The sequence below is a fragment of the Delphinus delphis genome, chromosome 14 (assembly GCF_949987515.2).
Source record: "Delphinus delphis chromosome 14, mDelDel1.2, whole genome shotgun sequence".
NCBI classification, from domain to species: Eukaryota; Metazoa; Chordata; class Mammalia; order Artiodactyla; family Delphinidae; genus Delphinus; species Delphinus delphis.
In genome coordinates, this window is record NC_082696.1 from 33,962,667 (window position 1) to 33,979,643 (window position 16,977).

The window sequence follows — 16,977 nt, forward strand, 5'->3', positions numbered from 1 at the left end:
GCATTTTAAAAGCAACTTAAATTAAAGTGAAATCAAGTTATTGAAGGCATGATGCTTGGCAGTATTGTTTATATGTATGTGTGTGTGTGCGTGTATGTATAATACACATATGATATATTATACACCCATATAAAATAATACTCATATACATATTATGCCTATATAGTATCTGTTGATTCTACTTGTAAATAAGTCTCAGATAATTTGCCTCTTTCTAAACTGTTTCTTTCTTTCCATCTGGATCATATTTTAAGCAGATCATTGACATATCTTTCGAAGCAGCATCCTTGCCTTTAGACTTGCCTTGCTCCAGTGTTTTTTTCTATTCATCTTTGTACAACATATATTTCTTCCTTAATTTTTTTCAAAATCAAGTATATTATATCCAATATGATAAAGCCCAATCATCCTTGCATGATTAGCATTTATGACCCTTCATTTTATGGCCCCTCCCATCCTCCACTCCTACCCATGAATCCAAAGTTCCAGGCATAGCAAACTAATTGTAGCTGTTAGAACACTCTGTGTCCTTTCACGTGATGATATCTTCAGATATTCTGTTTCCTCTCTCTGGAATATTATTCCATGCATTCTCTTTCTGATGAGTTTTTATTTTTTTATTTTTTATTTTTTATTTTTTTTTTTTTTTGCTGTACGCGGGCCTCTCACTGCTGTGGCCTCTCCCGTTGCGGAGCACAGGCTCCGGACGCGCCGGCTCAGCGGCCATGGCTCATGGACCCAGCCGCTCCGCGGCATGTGGGATCCTCCCATACCGGGGCATGAACCCGTGTCCCCTGCATCGGCAGGCGGACTCTCAACCACTGCGCCACCAGGGAAGCCCCTACTCTTCTCTTAAAATTCAGCTCAAGCACTGCCTAAACAGTGAAAGTCTTCCGTTTCATCTTCCCGGTCCCCAACACTAGTTTAGACAGCTGTGGTCCCCCAGCATCCAGATCACCTGGAAATATCCTGGAAATGTACATTATCAGGCCTCTCCCCAGACCTACTGAATCAGAAACTGTAGGGGAGAGGGGCAGCGATCTGTGTTTTAAGAAACCCTCCAGGTGCTTCTGATCTCCCTAGTTTGAGAACCACTGTGTTGGCTAATTAACTGTCCCCTCTTTTGGTGACCTAAATTTTGCTATAATTTTTTTGCTTTTTATAAGACTCTCACTCTTGATAAATGTGAATCCCTACTTTTAATTCTATAAATGTCAAAAACCACACTTCATTTGCTTTTATATTTATAGCATGTCTCGTAAAATTTGACACATAATAAATATTCAGTAAATGTTGAATGAAATACTCTAAAATTTTTATTAAATACTATTTGTTCTCAATTTTTCTGTTAATGCACACATTTCACTGTTCATATACTCCCTTAAACATCTTTCTGCATGGAAAGCATCAAAAGCCATTTGAGGTTATTCACCCAGTTCAAGATTAGGAAGCCCTCTCACCCCCAAGCATTGTCAAATATTTTGAAAAATTTTAAGTTTCTTCTTTTCAAGAATGTGGCAACTAATGCACTAGTTCATGGTAAATAACAGCTAAAGTTCCCATTCCCATTCAACATACTTCCTAGATATGTTTCTATTGTGACCACAGGGGTGAAAGCAGTCCAGGCTAATGCTGGGTCATTCCACAACCATTAGGTCATAAGCAGCACCACCTCTCCCAGGCAGCCCTTTACCTAGGTTCCTGCCATTTCTATCTCCACATCTCCAGGTGCAGCCAGGCCTATGCTGTTGACACCTTCCTCCCATCCCATCAATGCTGATTTCACAATCTCAGGACACTAAAAGCTAAAACATCTTCACAAAATGTTTGGAGTGTGTGTCACAAGCTGCCAGATTATAATTTAAATTTCAACAACAAATCTTTGCTTCATATCTTCTGCTGCTTTAGGTTCCTGGAGTTAACACTCAGTGGCATATGTTAAGGTACAGTTTAGATATTAAGTATTGATTTTTCCCTTAGTCAGGATCATTTATTCATCTTGAACTATGATATATTTCTGTTCATTGATTGAAACCTTTTTTTCCTCATTAATCATTTATCAGCTCCAACTTTACCTGACTATGAAGGAGTTGATGCCTCTCTCAATGAAACTGCCACCACAATAACTGTATTGTTGAGACCAGCACAGGCTAAAGGTGCACCTATCAGGTAAGAGGGGGAGGGGATTTTGAGATATTCATGAACTGAACCATTCACTTCTCTGTGCTGTTTCATTTAACAGCTTTGCTCTTTGATTTTATTTTCTCTAGTCCCATTTCATTTCCCTTCCTCTCTTGGCATCTATGGTATACGAGCTGTGAAGGTATTTGTCAGGTATAGAATGAGAAAATAACTCCTGTCCATTGCATTAAATCTGTTATGAATAATTTCATGAGTGATTGAAAAATAGGAAGCTTTGAGGAAATAAAAGGAAAATAGTTAAAATGAATGCAGCCAATGTGACCTTTAATTCCTAAATTGTTGCTTATCGGGAATTCCATAGTAAATATTAAAATTCAATTTGCCATTTACTTTATCCAGTATTAAAATCTCCCACCTTATCCTCATCTTGCAGAAATTATGAGCCATGTTATTTTCAGGGATTGAGTCAAATCATTCTAACGATTTTAATTCCTGTGTGTTTGTAATTAGGCGGATTGTCCAAAACTTAGGCAAGTTTCCATTTGAAACTTGTAGATTTTGTGGATACTTTTGTTTTCATACTTCTGTTGAGAAATAAATCAAGGCAGAGAAATTAGTGCATGTAATTCATAATAGAGTTATATCAAGTTGTTTACATATTCATGAAAAAATAAAATTAATCTTTTTTCTATGTGTAAAATGAATACATTTGATCTTATGAGCACATATTAACCATTTAAATAATCCTATATCATTTGAAAGGAAGAAATATTTTTGTTAATTTAAAAAAAAATTGATAAAAGAACCTGAGTCCATAAAGGAGATTCTTACCTCATGTCTGGCTGAAAATCATGGTAATACCACACGAGAGAAAAAGAGATGATTGGATACATTTGTAATATAAACACTTGTGAAACACTGGCTACGTGAAAATGCAAAGTGCATACTGCTATTCATGAATGAGTGATCTGTGAGTCTCATTGCTGATCCAAAGGAGGAAGAGAAAATGCCTGCATTCAACGTCGTTTACTATTGACCAGTAATCAGAGTCATTCACATGTTCCTACCTGTGCTAAAATTTACTTTATAGTTGTTCAGTTCTGCTACTGTTTAATGAGCTACCAGGTACTTGCAATTATCTTTTAAGAGTTAGATATTTGAGTGAACTCAGCTTTACTTAATGTAAGCTGCACACACAGTATATTATTATTATTGCACAATAGTGCTACATAATGTAAATTACCCTCTTTATTAATTTAATCAAATTATTACACAAACATTAACTGACCATGTATTTTGTGCCAGACACTGTGCTAAGCATTGTAAATCAAAGATAAAATGATCACAACAAAACACAAACCTTTGCCCAGATTTGTCATGGACGATCAGAGGGGTCGGCAGCCTTGTAAATCCTTTGCTTATAGTTGGTGTTCACAAACTTTATTGTATTAGTGAGTATATTATCGATAACATGTTTTTAAGTCAAAAGTCCTTCTTTGACTTTATTTACATTTACTTACCACAAAATTTCTAATTTCCAGGAATACTACAAGAAGAAATAATTATATACTTTTTAAAATAAGAAGTTTTTTAAAAGAATGTTATTACCAAGAAAAAATCTGTTTTCCAACTGACTTGCCCAGCTACCTGGGATCACCCATAGGTGGGTCCTGGTGTCAGGACCAGACTGGTCTAGTCAAGCTATTAGGCTTCAGATGAGCCCTGCCTCCTTTGCTTGTTTGACTCATGCAGTCGGGTAATCTTGTCTTCCTTCCTCTGACCACATCCCTACCTTCAACACCGCTACCAGTAACTGGAGGCTGATCTTGAGGCTCATCTTGTCCAGTGCTCGAATTTCTTTGAAAATGAGAACCCAATTTGATTAATCCATTTTCATATCACTGTATTTATGGTACTTCAAATCTTTGATTGGATCCTCATCACTCCCTTCAGATTGTTGAAACTAGTTGACTTTCTACCCAATTTCTTTTTTATTTATGTCAGTCTACCAGAATCTCTTTTCTGCTAATGCTTGTTGCATTCCACTTTGTGGCCCATCACCTCACCTCTGGGTAAAAGCCAGACCTGTTTACCACCTAGCTAAACCTCCTTAGAGTATCCATTTGTTAGCTTTGTCTGCTCTCACAGGCCCTAAATACTAGGTTCTATCTTTCCCTACTTTTCAGTACTACTAGCCTCTGCCAGACTGCATTTTACCATCAGTTTGTTCCAACTCCAGTGGAAATATAAATCTTTCTCCTCTGGTGTACCTAATGTCAAACAAACTCCAATTTCCAAAGCCTCTGTTATAGCGCATAGGAAATCCTTGTTATGCAGAGTTTGTACATTTAGTTTAGTTTAGTTGTACCAAGAAAGCTAAAATTATCAATGGTTTCCATATAAATTTATTGATTCAGTAGCATTCAATATGTGCCAGAAACTGAGATGATTACTTAGAATAGAAATCATGAAAGCAAATGTAGTATGTACCCTCAAGTGGAGGTGGTAGACTCATAAATGAATGGTAACAATGCAGTATGATAAGTGAAGTGACAGCAGCTCGAAAATGTGGTACTAGAGCTGAGTTTTGAAGGAGAAGTAGAAATGAGCTTAGCCAAGGATCACTTTGAGGAGAGGAGAGAGGTTGCTCAGAAGAAAAGGGACAATGGGCTTTCCAAATGACCACAAAGAGAAAGACTGGATATGTGACATAGCGTAGCATGTTCTATTGATAGAACAGCAAGTAGTTCAGGTCGTTGAGAAGGAAGGGTGTGTGGGAGAAGTAACAGGAGCTGAGAGTGGAGAAAAAAGTAAGAGCCCTAGCAAGAGGCTGTTTAGTGTCCGTCTAAAAACTGAAGGTGGCCACAGAAGGATTTTAAGTGGAAACTATCTTGAGCAATTGTATATTCTTAGAAAGATCACTCTGAGTAGAAACATGGAGAATGAACTGAGGGTAAAGCAGACCTGAAGGCACAACGGTCTCAATGAGAAGAGCTACTGGACCACACTACAATGAAAGCAATGGAAATGCAGGTGAGGCTATGCCTCCCATATAAGATTTTACAGTGGTAAGGTGTATAAAGCTTGGTGAGAGGAGTGATAGAATGGAGACTATGGGTGAGAGATGATGGTAGAATTTATTTTAGAGGTGATAACAGAGCAAAAAGTCATTTAAGAATTCAAGATATTGGTTTTTTGAGGTTTTCAAGTAATAAATATTTTTATTGTTTTATTTGATTACTACCCCAAATCAAACAAAAGGCGTGCTCTCTCTTTGGAATGAGTTATTTGGTATATTATAAATTATATAATATTTCTGTATATTTGCCTATCTTACCAATGCTTTAACCTAGCTTTCTTTCTAAGGTGTTATGATGTGTACAAAATTTTGTACACCCCAGTGAAAAATCCTGTTCTGAATAATGCAGAACTCAGTATCACCAACCACTTTGTTCTTCAGTATTCATTAAGATGGTGTCCATATGCTAACGTAAAACTTGTGCAATGTAGTTCTGGCAAGTGTGGTTCTTTGACAAAATTAATTTTTGAATATATAATCATTCTAAAGGTTGTAAGTTGACTTAACTAGACCTTTGAATCTCCTTACCAACTTTTTTGAGATCTAGCCTTAAAACTGTCATCACTTGACAATCATTACTATGATTCAAAATGAATATTGCCCACATTTGGAATCCGTTCCCTAGAATGCATAATTTATTTTTTTCTGAAATATTTTATATTCTTCTTAAATGAACTCAAATTCTAACCTGAGTAGGTATAATTATAAATTAGAATGTGTAGAATGTCCCATTTATTAAAAGATTGACCCAATGTAGCTGTGTTTTCATATAATGAAAATAGCAGCAGAATATTGCTAAAACACAGAGAAGAATTCCTCATTGGTGAACTCAGTTTATTGTAAGGTGTAATAATGAATGTGTGTTTTATCACAGCATTTTCCAAATATAAGCTCTACCTATTTTAAGCTGGCAGGAAACTATCTATTCTAGGGTATAACTAAATGTTTATTTTGTAGGTAAAACCTAAACTTGCATTTTAAAATATTAAGTACCATATATTTTTAGATAGGTAACTAGGATATAGTCATGAAATGCCATCAAAACCATCATTTCTTCCACAGTTATATTAGGAAAAGAAAGTGTCTGATGCTCAGTGTTAGCTTAACAGATATACGGATCAGAATATAGAACTGAGTTTAGTTGGAGTACAAACCTTGTATGTTGGAGTTATTTCCTGGGTCAGTTGGTCACATATACACAGCTTGAAACATTAGGACTACCGTCCTCATAGATCTGCAGAGTATTTCATTACAAAGAGATCAAATAGTTGCATCTGATTTTCCTTTGGCCCCATTTTATGGGCACACAGGTCATGTGGTCCAAGTAAAATCAAATAGATGTTATTTTAACTTAATGTTTATTCTGTAGAATCATAGTAGGTAGGATTTTTTTTTTTTCTAACGGAAACCATGAGGAGGTGTGCCCTTTGTGTTAAATCTTCTTTCCAGCCTTTAGAGGACTTCAGCCCAGCCAACAACTTTTGCGACCTTGAGAAACTCTGAGCCAGAACCTCTAGCTGAGCCACTCCCAAGTTCCTGATCCCTAGAAACTGTGGGATAATAAATGCCTGTTGTTTTGAGCCACAGAGTTTGGGGATAACTTGTTATGCAGCAGGAGATAACTAATACAAGCACCCACAAAGCTGAAGCTTTCTCTTCCTTCAGGTTTCTGCTTAAAGGGCACATAGGTCTTTCTTGACCACTGCTTATAAAATAGAACTCTTCATCCTGTCATTCCCTATGCCCCATCTTGATTTATTTTTCTTTATTGTTTTTCTCCCCTCTTCAACATATGTGTAGTTTTTTTTTAATTTATGTTTATTTTTTTATATTTCCCTAATAAAATGTAAGCTTCATGAGAGGAGAGACTTTTACTACTATGTTCATTATTGTAACCTCAGCACTTAAAATGGTGCATGGATACTATTATAATAGTATAATACCAGATAGTATTTGTAATGTAGCGTGGTAGTGATAAAAGCAATAAATATTATAAGACAGTGGTTCTTGGCCTTTTCTCAACCCCAGAATTCCCAGAGAGATACTACTGATAGTACCTATCAATGCATCTGTGGCATTATCATTTGTGGGTGGATTAAGGACTAAATTGAAAAGGCATCCCACATGACTGAGTTCTACCCATAGTTCACCCTTTCGTTACCTCTACCTCAAGCATTACTTCCATTGGCTTTAGGAGACAGAGTAATTACTGAGTGAACTAGTTAGAGAAGGCTTTGTGTCAGAAGTAGAAAAGCTAGAAAAGGAGAAAGGAGGAAACTCTTTGACAGTATATTTGGTATGTTTAGGTAACAATGGTCATACAAGTTTGAGATGGGTGATATACATTAGGAGGTAGTGAGAGCAAGATGGAGATACCAGGATGTGGTAAGATATTAACCCCGGTGTAGTGAGAATAGATTTTGATGATGGGAGAGCATCACATAATTTTGACAAAGCTGAATGTTGGAGAAGAGTAGTTAATGTCCAAAGTGGTGTTTTAGGAAAATATCAGCAGTGTTCAAAATGATTCTCTTTTGCATTCTCCATGAACAGTTTATGGCGTACAGAGAATACTCAAAAGATAATTGACAGAATGTATGGCTAGGTAGGTGGGTGCCTAGATTACCTGAAGGAGAAAATGAAGGCAAGAAAACTAGACCAGTAATATGAACATAAAGTTATAAATATCTCCCTAATGCTGGAAGCAATGAGTATAAAAAGAAATGGTATATTGCAAGGGAGCTAAAACATGATTAAAAATAAAATTGGTTAAAGTTAATGCCAGCATTTTGAGCTTTGTTGATTCAGAAACTAGTAGTTCCTCTTACAGAAATAGGAAAGTTGTGATAGACCTGGATTGTATGTTTAAGGAGTGAAGAAATGGAGAGCAGGAAACATGATGTGCACCAAAATGGTCATTAAACCTTTACTTCTGTGCATTATCAAAATGTTGGCATTGGGGCAGTCAGTAGGAACAATGGTGGTTATGAGATCTTGGGAAGTCTATTGATGAGAGGAACTGTAAAGCATTAGAGCTAGGGAATTTCTCCTGAAGCTTTAAGCAGACATTTTAGATAAAAAAGTGAGGAAGTATACAATTGTATAATTTGTTATTTGATATCACCTAGAAGTTGTACAAGCTAAAACTTAAACCAGAATCACAGAGGGTATAATTCCTAATGGGTTAAAAAAAAATCCATTGTAGGTTGTTATAGGCGACTTTGAGTTCATCTCCAACATTTTTAAACATTAAATAAGGAAGAACATCTACCATGTCTATCATATAATTGCTTTGAGCTAATGGCAAAATCCCTGCGTATATTTTTTTTACAGTCATAACTGAAGGGAAGTTGTACGATGAGAAGTCATTATTTGGCCTCCTAAAAAACTAAAAATGACTACCTACCAATGTTTAATCAAATTAAATTACAGTATAGTGAAATCATTTTTAGTTTTTTAACATAAAGAAATCATATTTTGAGTGTTAAGATTCATGATGCCAGTATATTGATTTTAACTTAATTGTAGAAATATTTTAAAAATTAATTAAAAGGAATGGGGAAATATGAAATATAGGTAGAGTGAATAAAACTATCTGATGGCTTTGGAATATTTAAATTTGCCAGAGTACTAAGCTCAAATAATATTTAGATCTTGCTAGAGTTAAGTACCATTAGGTAATCAGACCCCACAAGGATGAAAGAGCACAGACCCATTACATGTAATCGGTCAAATCACTTCTAATTTGATTTCCCATTCCTTATTTTCTGTCCTTTAATTTGTACTGATAAATAAGAAAGTAGCAGGGAAAAAACAACTTTAGAAAAATGCGGAATATGTGGTAAAGAACAACATACTCAGACAAATTGAACAATGAAGGTAAGATCATTTATTTTAAAAAGAACTTCATAATTTTTAGTTTGGGGCTCCATCTCAAGTTCGATGAGATCTTTCCCAAAGAGCAGATCGTACCTTTTCTTCCTTTACTCCCCTCCAACATCGGCAGTTTGCTTTTGTTCTTAATAGATCTGAAGAGACAAGCTGACTTGTGTGAAGTTCCTTAATTTGGAATGTACAACCTATGTCATTTTAATAGAATTAGTTAAGACTGAATGTTCACCAGATGTTCTGGATTTTTCTAGAGGTAGGGACTAATTAACAAGGAATTTATTTATAAAGATTAGGTTAAACAATTAGCAAGGATGGGTAATTATCATTATTGCCCATTAGCGCAAGAACGTAAGGTTAGATTTATTTGAGGAGTGTGCATGTGAGAGTTTATCTACACATATGTATGTATCCACAGGATACACAGATGTATAACATACAGATATAGATTCTAAATTAAAAATAAACAGAAAAAGAAAAGACTAGGTTTGCCTAACATACCATATGTCAGCTATGATCTCTCTCCTTTTTTTTCTCTCCAAGGGCTATGCTTATGTATTTCCTGTATTTTAAAAGTGACAAGTGCCTGCTCCACAGACCCCTCAGAGAGCATGTATCTTGTCAATAGGGTTCCCTGGAGCTTAGAGAACCAACTTGGCAGAGGTATAGAGAATGATACAGTATATATAATTTCAAATAACATAGAATTCTGCCTTAGTTACTTGCCCAAATCTCAGTTTCTGACATTTGTACAATTTCTGTCCTATTTCTAAAGGAAAGGAGATGGATACCAACCTACCAATTTCTTAGCATTATTTTAATGAAAAATGGGAACTTGAATAATTAGGAAGAAAAGAAAATCTTTAATTTATAAAGCTCCTTTCTCTTATTCTATGTTAAGTTTTCTGTTTCTAGGTATAACAGAGTTTATATTAAATTAGAGTTTTATACTAGATTCTAAACTGGCATAAAATTTAATGTCTAATTGCCTTCGATGCAAATTTTATCTCTCTCTCGCCTTTCTTTATTTTTTGGAAGTTCATTAAAGAAAATATTCTATTGCTGCTGGAGATCCCTTGAATAGCAACTGGTTTCTCCATATAGAATGAGCATATTTGCCTGGAAGTTCAAGATTCAAACACACATCCCTACACACAGCTTATTTATATTTAATTTATATGTGACCATAGTGCATTCTCTCATAATTGTCAAGAATTTAAAAATATATTTCTTTTAAATTCATTATATATATGTAATATACAAAATATATAAAAATATATTGATAATGTCAGTTTTCTCAGGTGTACATTACCTAAAAACAGTTTGCCTAAAGAATGTACTACAAAGAAAATTATTAATATACCAGTTGCAGAAATTGATTAAAATTTTAATTAGTGATGAGGCAGATCTTTATTTTAAAGTTGCATTATTTTCTCTCTCCTTTCCTCTATAAAAGATTAGCTATTAGAGAAAAGTTTTAAGACTTTTAAGAAAGGTATTAGAAGGTTTAAGTTTGAGGTTTAATAGGCCAAATGCCATCTGTTCCTACAATTTGTAACACTTTATTATTAACAACTCTAGCAGAAGGAGGCAGTCTATTTCGGTGGCGAGGACAGATTTCTGTCCATCTGTGCCCGTATTGCAGCGTGTCACTTGTGCTTTAGATCTGCATAGCTCTGAGCCGAAGTTGATGCCATGGCAAGGTCAAGAGGTGGAGAAGCCTGTCAGCACATTCTGTCTCTAACACGATGACAGCCACAAACTGGGGCTTCAAGCCCCGCCCTGAGGCAGTCACTCTGTTGGGCCTTGGAGCTGGGCCTTCCACACTATGATTTCAAAGGAAAATGTTAAGTTTAAACATTTTAAAATATCAGACAAAGAACTTAATGTATGATGTGTCTCTGCTTAATGTCAGGTTCCTTATTAGGGTGGTTCATCTCTCAACATTTAAAAATGTGTGGAGTTCTGTGGTGATTCGTCTTTTTTTTTTTTCTTCAGGTCCTTAGTAATTACATTGGGGTTAGAGGGAAGCAGAATCCATGTGAAATTCTATTTTACTGCAAAATAGCTTGAAAACCAGAATGCAGGAGGATAAGTCTGACTTGAAAGACTTTGAAACGTTGCATGTTGACATTAAGTACGCTGTTCCTTTTTTGAGAAATCTCACTATCTAGAATCTCTAAATGTGTGCTTTTTTTTTTTTTTTTTTTTTTCCAAAAAGTGCCTATCAGATTGTTGTGGAGGAATTGCACCCTCACCGAACCAAGAGAGAAGCCAGAGCCATGGAATGCTACCAGGTTCCTGTCACATACCAAAATGCCATGAATGGGGGTGCACCGTACTACTTCGCTGCTGAACTACCCCCAGGGAATCTTCCCGAACCTGCCCCATTCACCGTGGGCGATAATAGGACCTATCAGGGCTTTTGGAACCCCCCTTTGGCTCCACGCAAAGGATACAACATCTATTTCCAGGCAATGAGCAGTGTGGAGAAGGTGAGCTTCCTCCGAGATTTTGCTTTTTCACTGACCCGAGGAAAAGCTGCTGTTGAATTTTATAAATACTCAGTAACATTTGTCAGGTGAAAAAAATAAAAAGTACGAAACAATCGGTGTGTAGCGGGTGTGTTGTTTCTGTTCCCAGCAACATGCACAGTTTGGGGCCTACTGTAGGGCTGGGGCTCCATGCCAGTTACATCGCACAGCATTCCTGTTTCCTAGTAACTGCTTCTCCTTGAGCCCTCTTCAGGAAAGCCCACAAGGGCAATTGTGAGTAAAATGATTTGAAAAGGTGGGTGTGCTGCTGCTGGGACTCCAGCCCCAGTAAATACGGAGCATTGTTCTGTCTTCTTTGCTCAATAGTGGCACGCTTCAGAAGATTAAATTTACTGCAGGATAAACAGAATGCGTGTTCCACAGCAGGCTAATAAACCCTTATAAACTTTTCAGGGGTTACAAGCCAAATAGTAAATAACTAGTAACAGTCCTCTGATTACAAAGTAATAGGGCGCCTGTGGTATATCGTGACAAAACCGAAACAGAAGGCAGCCTGGCAAGGGTGGGATGCTGTGCGGTTAAAGAAGTCTGTTTTCCGTCTCCCTGGCTGCCCTTCTTTTTCCCATTCTGGACACAGTTGTTTTTGAACACTGCCATGGATCCCAAATGAGTATTGAAGAGGGAAACACAACAGGAAGTTAGAAACTACCAGTGGTTCCATACGTGGGGAAATAACCTGGCCTTCTTTCTCTTGAAAGATTTTCTTTCCTAAAACATATTTTTTTAATTTATTTATTTATTTATTTATTTTTGCATGGAGGTGTAGAAAAAAAATGTTGAGAGTAGAAACCTTTTACAACTTAAAATTCAATAGAAGAATGACATTTTTATGTACTTGTAGCTATATAGGAAATTGCTGTATTTGGGTAATTGAGTCCCTGACGTGGGTACCTGGCAGATGTGAAATATGTGCTGTCCTATGGCAAAAGCCGTATTATATCTTGGAATAGTTTCATTGGAAGATATAACAATCCATTTGCATTTCTGTAAGGGGCCATGAGAACTCAGGGTATTGACTGGCTGCTTTTGAATGAAAGCTTTATCTTTGTGCTTACCTGCATGGCTGGTTTACAGTATATGGAAAGAAAAATGCCACAGCATCTTCTAAGATGTACTTCAAAGCCAGAGGCTGCTCATGTTTTAAAATGCTCTTCTCATCTTCTAGTTTATTTTTACCTAAGTGGGAGTTGGCTGCCCACTTCCCACCCACACATCATTCCATGCCACTACCATGATGGGACTGCTCAAAAAAGAGACAACCATGGAAGTTTTATTCCATTCTGGGTAGTATGGTTCTGTGTTTGGGTATTCATCTTTAGAAAGGTGAGAGATTCCAGATTAACTTTTGTTACTTGGTCTGTGGTATGAGAGAAGTGTTAATGAATGTCTGTTACTTACAAAGAATTTCCTCTGGCACTCTTTAAAAGCTTTGATATGAATTTTCTCTTCTAATTGCTAATATATCTACATGTGGTTTAATCAAAGTACAGAGTAGCAAGAATATATTTCACAGTTATCTTGGAAAAAAGTTTTAAAATTGACATGGCTCCTATCAGCAGAGGCTGGTAATCCTGATAGACTTAACAGCAATTACTTTTAGGAAATCAAAGTCCCTTTGAGCCTTTATGGGAATGTGAAACAGTTTCTTGGAGCTTACTAGGAAGGCTTCAGGTCACAATTAAGTAATAGAAGTGCAGATTTTCATTTTTAATTACTAATTTCCCCCTCAATGCTTTATTTTGTTTAATTTAAAAATAATAAATGCCTAAGAGAAAAGTATATAAAGTCTTGGTTTATCAATCTATAGAACTGCTCAAGATGGAGTTACAAATACACCTTGAAAACAAATAGCCTCTGTTTTGTTCACTGTCTTTAACATCTAGAGGAGGAATATATTCCCACCAAGAAATATTTAATCTGTACCAACTAGATTAAAAAGGAAAAAAGAACAGATAAAATATGCTGTAACTGTGATGCAATTTTTTGATGATCTTTCTAACTTTCATCATTTAGCTCTTTAGTCATGTTGGGATCCAAGTGAAAGTATGTAATGTTCAGCTTTGGTCTGAGTCTACAGCTATGAGGTGAAAATGAAATTTATATTTGGGGGACTTCCCTGGTGGTGCAGTGGATGAGACTCCGTGCTCCCAATGCAGGGGGGCCTGGATTCGATCCCTGGTCAGGGAACTAGATCCCACATGCCTGTCGCAACTAAGAGTTCGCATGCCACAGCTAAGGAGGCTACATACCTCAAATAAGGAGCCCTGGAGCCGCAACTAAGGAGCCAGCACTCCACAACTAGGGAGCCCTCCTGCTGCAACTAAGACCTGGTGCAACCAAATAAATAAATAAATATTTTTTAAAAAAAGAAATTTATATTTGGGTCTGATTTGTATTAGCTTTGCAAATACATTTTTCTTTCTGATCGTTCAGAAAGTACAATAAATGCAAATAGAATGGTATATACTGCTTGTCCCAGACAAGATAGCCTGTTTCATTACAAGGTGAAGACAGATACCTACACCTTTAGAAAATACTAAAATTTTTAAGTTATTTTAGATTTTTTTTAAAGTCTCTGCATGAACATAAATAAAAAATCATGTCCTTAATACCGCTATTCTTTATAAACCTGTTTTGTAACCCCAGATTGATCTTCATACTAGTTATAGTTTATGAAATATCTATACCTGACCATTTTCTTTTTTTTTTTTTACTCCCTCAGGAAACTAAAACCCAGTGTGTAAGAATTGCTACCAAAGGTAAGAGGTTTGCTTTTTTTTTTTCCCCAAATTCCATTCACCAACTTTCTAAAATGAAAGAGCTTTGTTCCCAGTTTCAGGACTAATTAAATGTGGCACGTCTATTACAGAGTATTTGTAGTAGGGCCTAGTTAAACTGCCAGCCAAGTTCTCTGACTCACTTGGGTGTCTTTAACATGTAATGGAGTGATACTTTCCATCCTCTAGTATTTGACTGGAGGAATCTTGTTCTGAGAATAGGAAAGATTTAGAAAACTTTAGAAGGACTTGTTTCTGCCATTTATTAGTATCTGAAAGGTCTTGTGCTGCTGATCAGCCAACATATTAGGAAAAGCTCAGCAATATCAGCTGAAAATAGCATATTCCTTATTTAAAAACCTCTGTTACTTTCTGTGGTAGACAATCAAACACAAAAAGATGGAGCTGGTCTAGGCATATGCAAGGGTATGGACAGAGACGGGTCCATATTGCTAGTGCAGTTTGATTGAAGATGCTTTACTTTTTTTTATCTAAAAAATTTTTTTAATCCAACTGATGCCAAGAAATTAGATCTGGGAACAGCCAAGACTTCTCCTCCTTATATTGCATATTATAGTTTAGTTGCCTTGTTTCTTTAAGAGAAAACATTTTCATCTTTGAATGAATATTTAGAGTTCAGAGTGGGAGAAAGTCTCCTGCATTCACAATGTTTATAATCTTTCACTTAAGAGTTATTTGGCTGTGCCAGCAAGGGAGAGAGAGCTACTTGGTGTATGTATTCTAGCAAGAGAAATGAGAAAAAGCTGTTCGTATGCAGAGGTGGGGCTCCGCAGAGGGTTGGTGCTTTGGGTGGTTTGCTGCCAGAATTAGTATTAGGCCCCCATTCATGAGCAGTAGTTGATTCATTTGGAGTAAAAATGAATGGCCATATTCTGTTTGTGCTGGCATCTTTCCTTTCATCATTTTTCTCCATCTAATCATCAATCTGCTCAATTAAGCATTTGTTTTATACTCTTGATTTGTAAAGGCAATAACAAAAGACTTCCCTTGACTCATGAGGAGTAATAAAAAAGCTTCACAGAAGAGAAAAAATATACACTTTTTCAATTCAAATACTAAGATTCCTCGTGATATTTTAAACAATAAAGCAATCCTAAATGAAGGAAAAGAGAAAGTATATACAGATGCATATAATGTATAGGCATTTATTTTATTTTAAAAACTTGGCATATGGATCAAGAATTAAAGTTGACATTTTTAGAAGATAATAGCAGAAGGCATTTAGGACCTATGCTTTTCCGGATTTGAAATAGAACCAGAAATGTAAAATGGTCTCATGTCAGCCTGCGAGAAGTTTTTTAGATATGGATAAATGATTCTAAAATTTAAAATTTTCTTATTCGGCTATTTAATTATTTGCATTTACATGAGCTTAAGTGTCATGTTGTCCCACGCTCAATACAAATAAAATTATGATGACAAATATCATATTATATTTTGACTGCAGGAGAGCTGGGATTATGGAAATTAGATTTACCATGTGGCATAGAATATTTGCCAGAAACTCAGAGGTAGTAAGATAGGGAGCATTTGTGGTAGTTTCTTCTTTGCCTAATAATCTAGCCCTGCTGTACTTCTGGGTCTCAGGTTGACAGCGTGGTTTACTGCGTGAAAGAAATCTGGCCTCAGACTATCTGGGTTCAAATCCTGACTTTGCCCCTTCTTACTGTTATTTAAAGTTGGGCAAAATGTTTAACCTCTCATTCTAAAAATAAGAATGATAGGGCTTCCCTGGTGGCATAGTGGTTGAGAGTCCGCCTGCCGATGCAGGGGACACGGGTTCGTGCCCCGATCCGGGAAGATCCCACATGCTGCGGAGCACCTGGGCCCGTGAGCCATGGCCGCTGAGCCTGCGTGTCCGGAGCCTGTGCTCCGCAACGGGAGAGGCCACAACAGTGAGAGGCCCGCGTACCAAAAAAAAAAAAGAATGATAAGAGTACCTACCCCTTACTAGTATTGTGAAGATTAAAATAATTTATATGTACAAAATGCCTGAATAGTACCTAGTATACTATAACTATCAGTTAAGAGTTAACTGCTGTTTTATCATCACCATAATTATCATAATCCTTTCGTACCTTGCTTCAGAAGGACATAATCTGTGTTATGTAGTAATGAAAGAAATAAAAATGAAACTAAGTTTTCGTGATAGAGATTACTTGGGGAAAAAGTAAGGGGTTTTGTTTTTATTTTTTATTTGTTTATTTTTAATATATTTCTATCCAGATCTAATGTAATGCCTTCTCTGGACACTTAGCATTTTTCTACATAGAAAAAAAACACATTATTAAGGTAAAATTACTTTTTGCCTGACTATGTTTTAAACTAACAACATACAAGTATGGTCAGCTTTCATACTAAAAATTTTCAGTATGAAAATTAAAACATTTCTGGCAGGGCATGTTGAAGATATACTTATTAAATGACATAACCATATTGACAAGGAAGGGAAGAAGGAACCTTCTGGGCAAGGAATGATTCAATATTTCACAGGTGTCTAGTATACGTAGGCAAA

At 36.3% G+C, this 16,977-nt stretch overlaps 1 protein-coding gene across 3 annotated transcripts in view; it reads left to right on the forward strand.

Moving 5' to 3' along the window:
• Window positions 1–16,977, forward strand: part of PTPRK (protein tyrosine phosphatase receptor type K) — a 568,874-nt gene that overhangs the window by 461,236 nt on the left and 90,661 nt on the right. For all 3 annotated transcript variants that reach the window (XM_060029986.1, XM_060029983.1, XM_060029984.1), the window contains exons 11-13: window positions 2,064–2,169; window positions 11,331–11,604; window positions 14,387–14,423. In XM_060029986.1, the coding sequence (XP_059885969.1) occupies window positions 2,064–2,169; window positions 11,331–11,604; window positions 14,387–14,423 (417 nt within the window). The remainder of the gene's footprint in view (window positions 1–2,063; window positions 2,170–11,330; window positions 11,605–14,386; window positions 14,424–16,977) is intronic.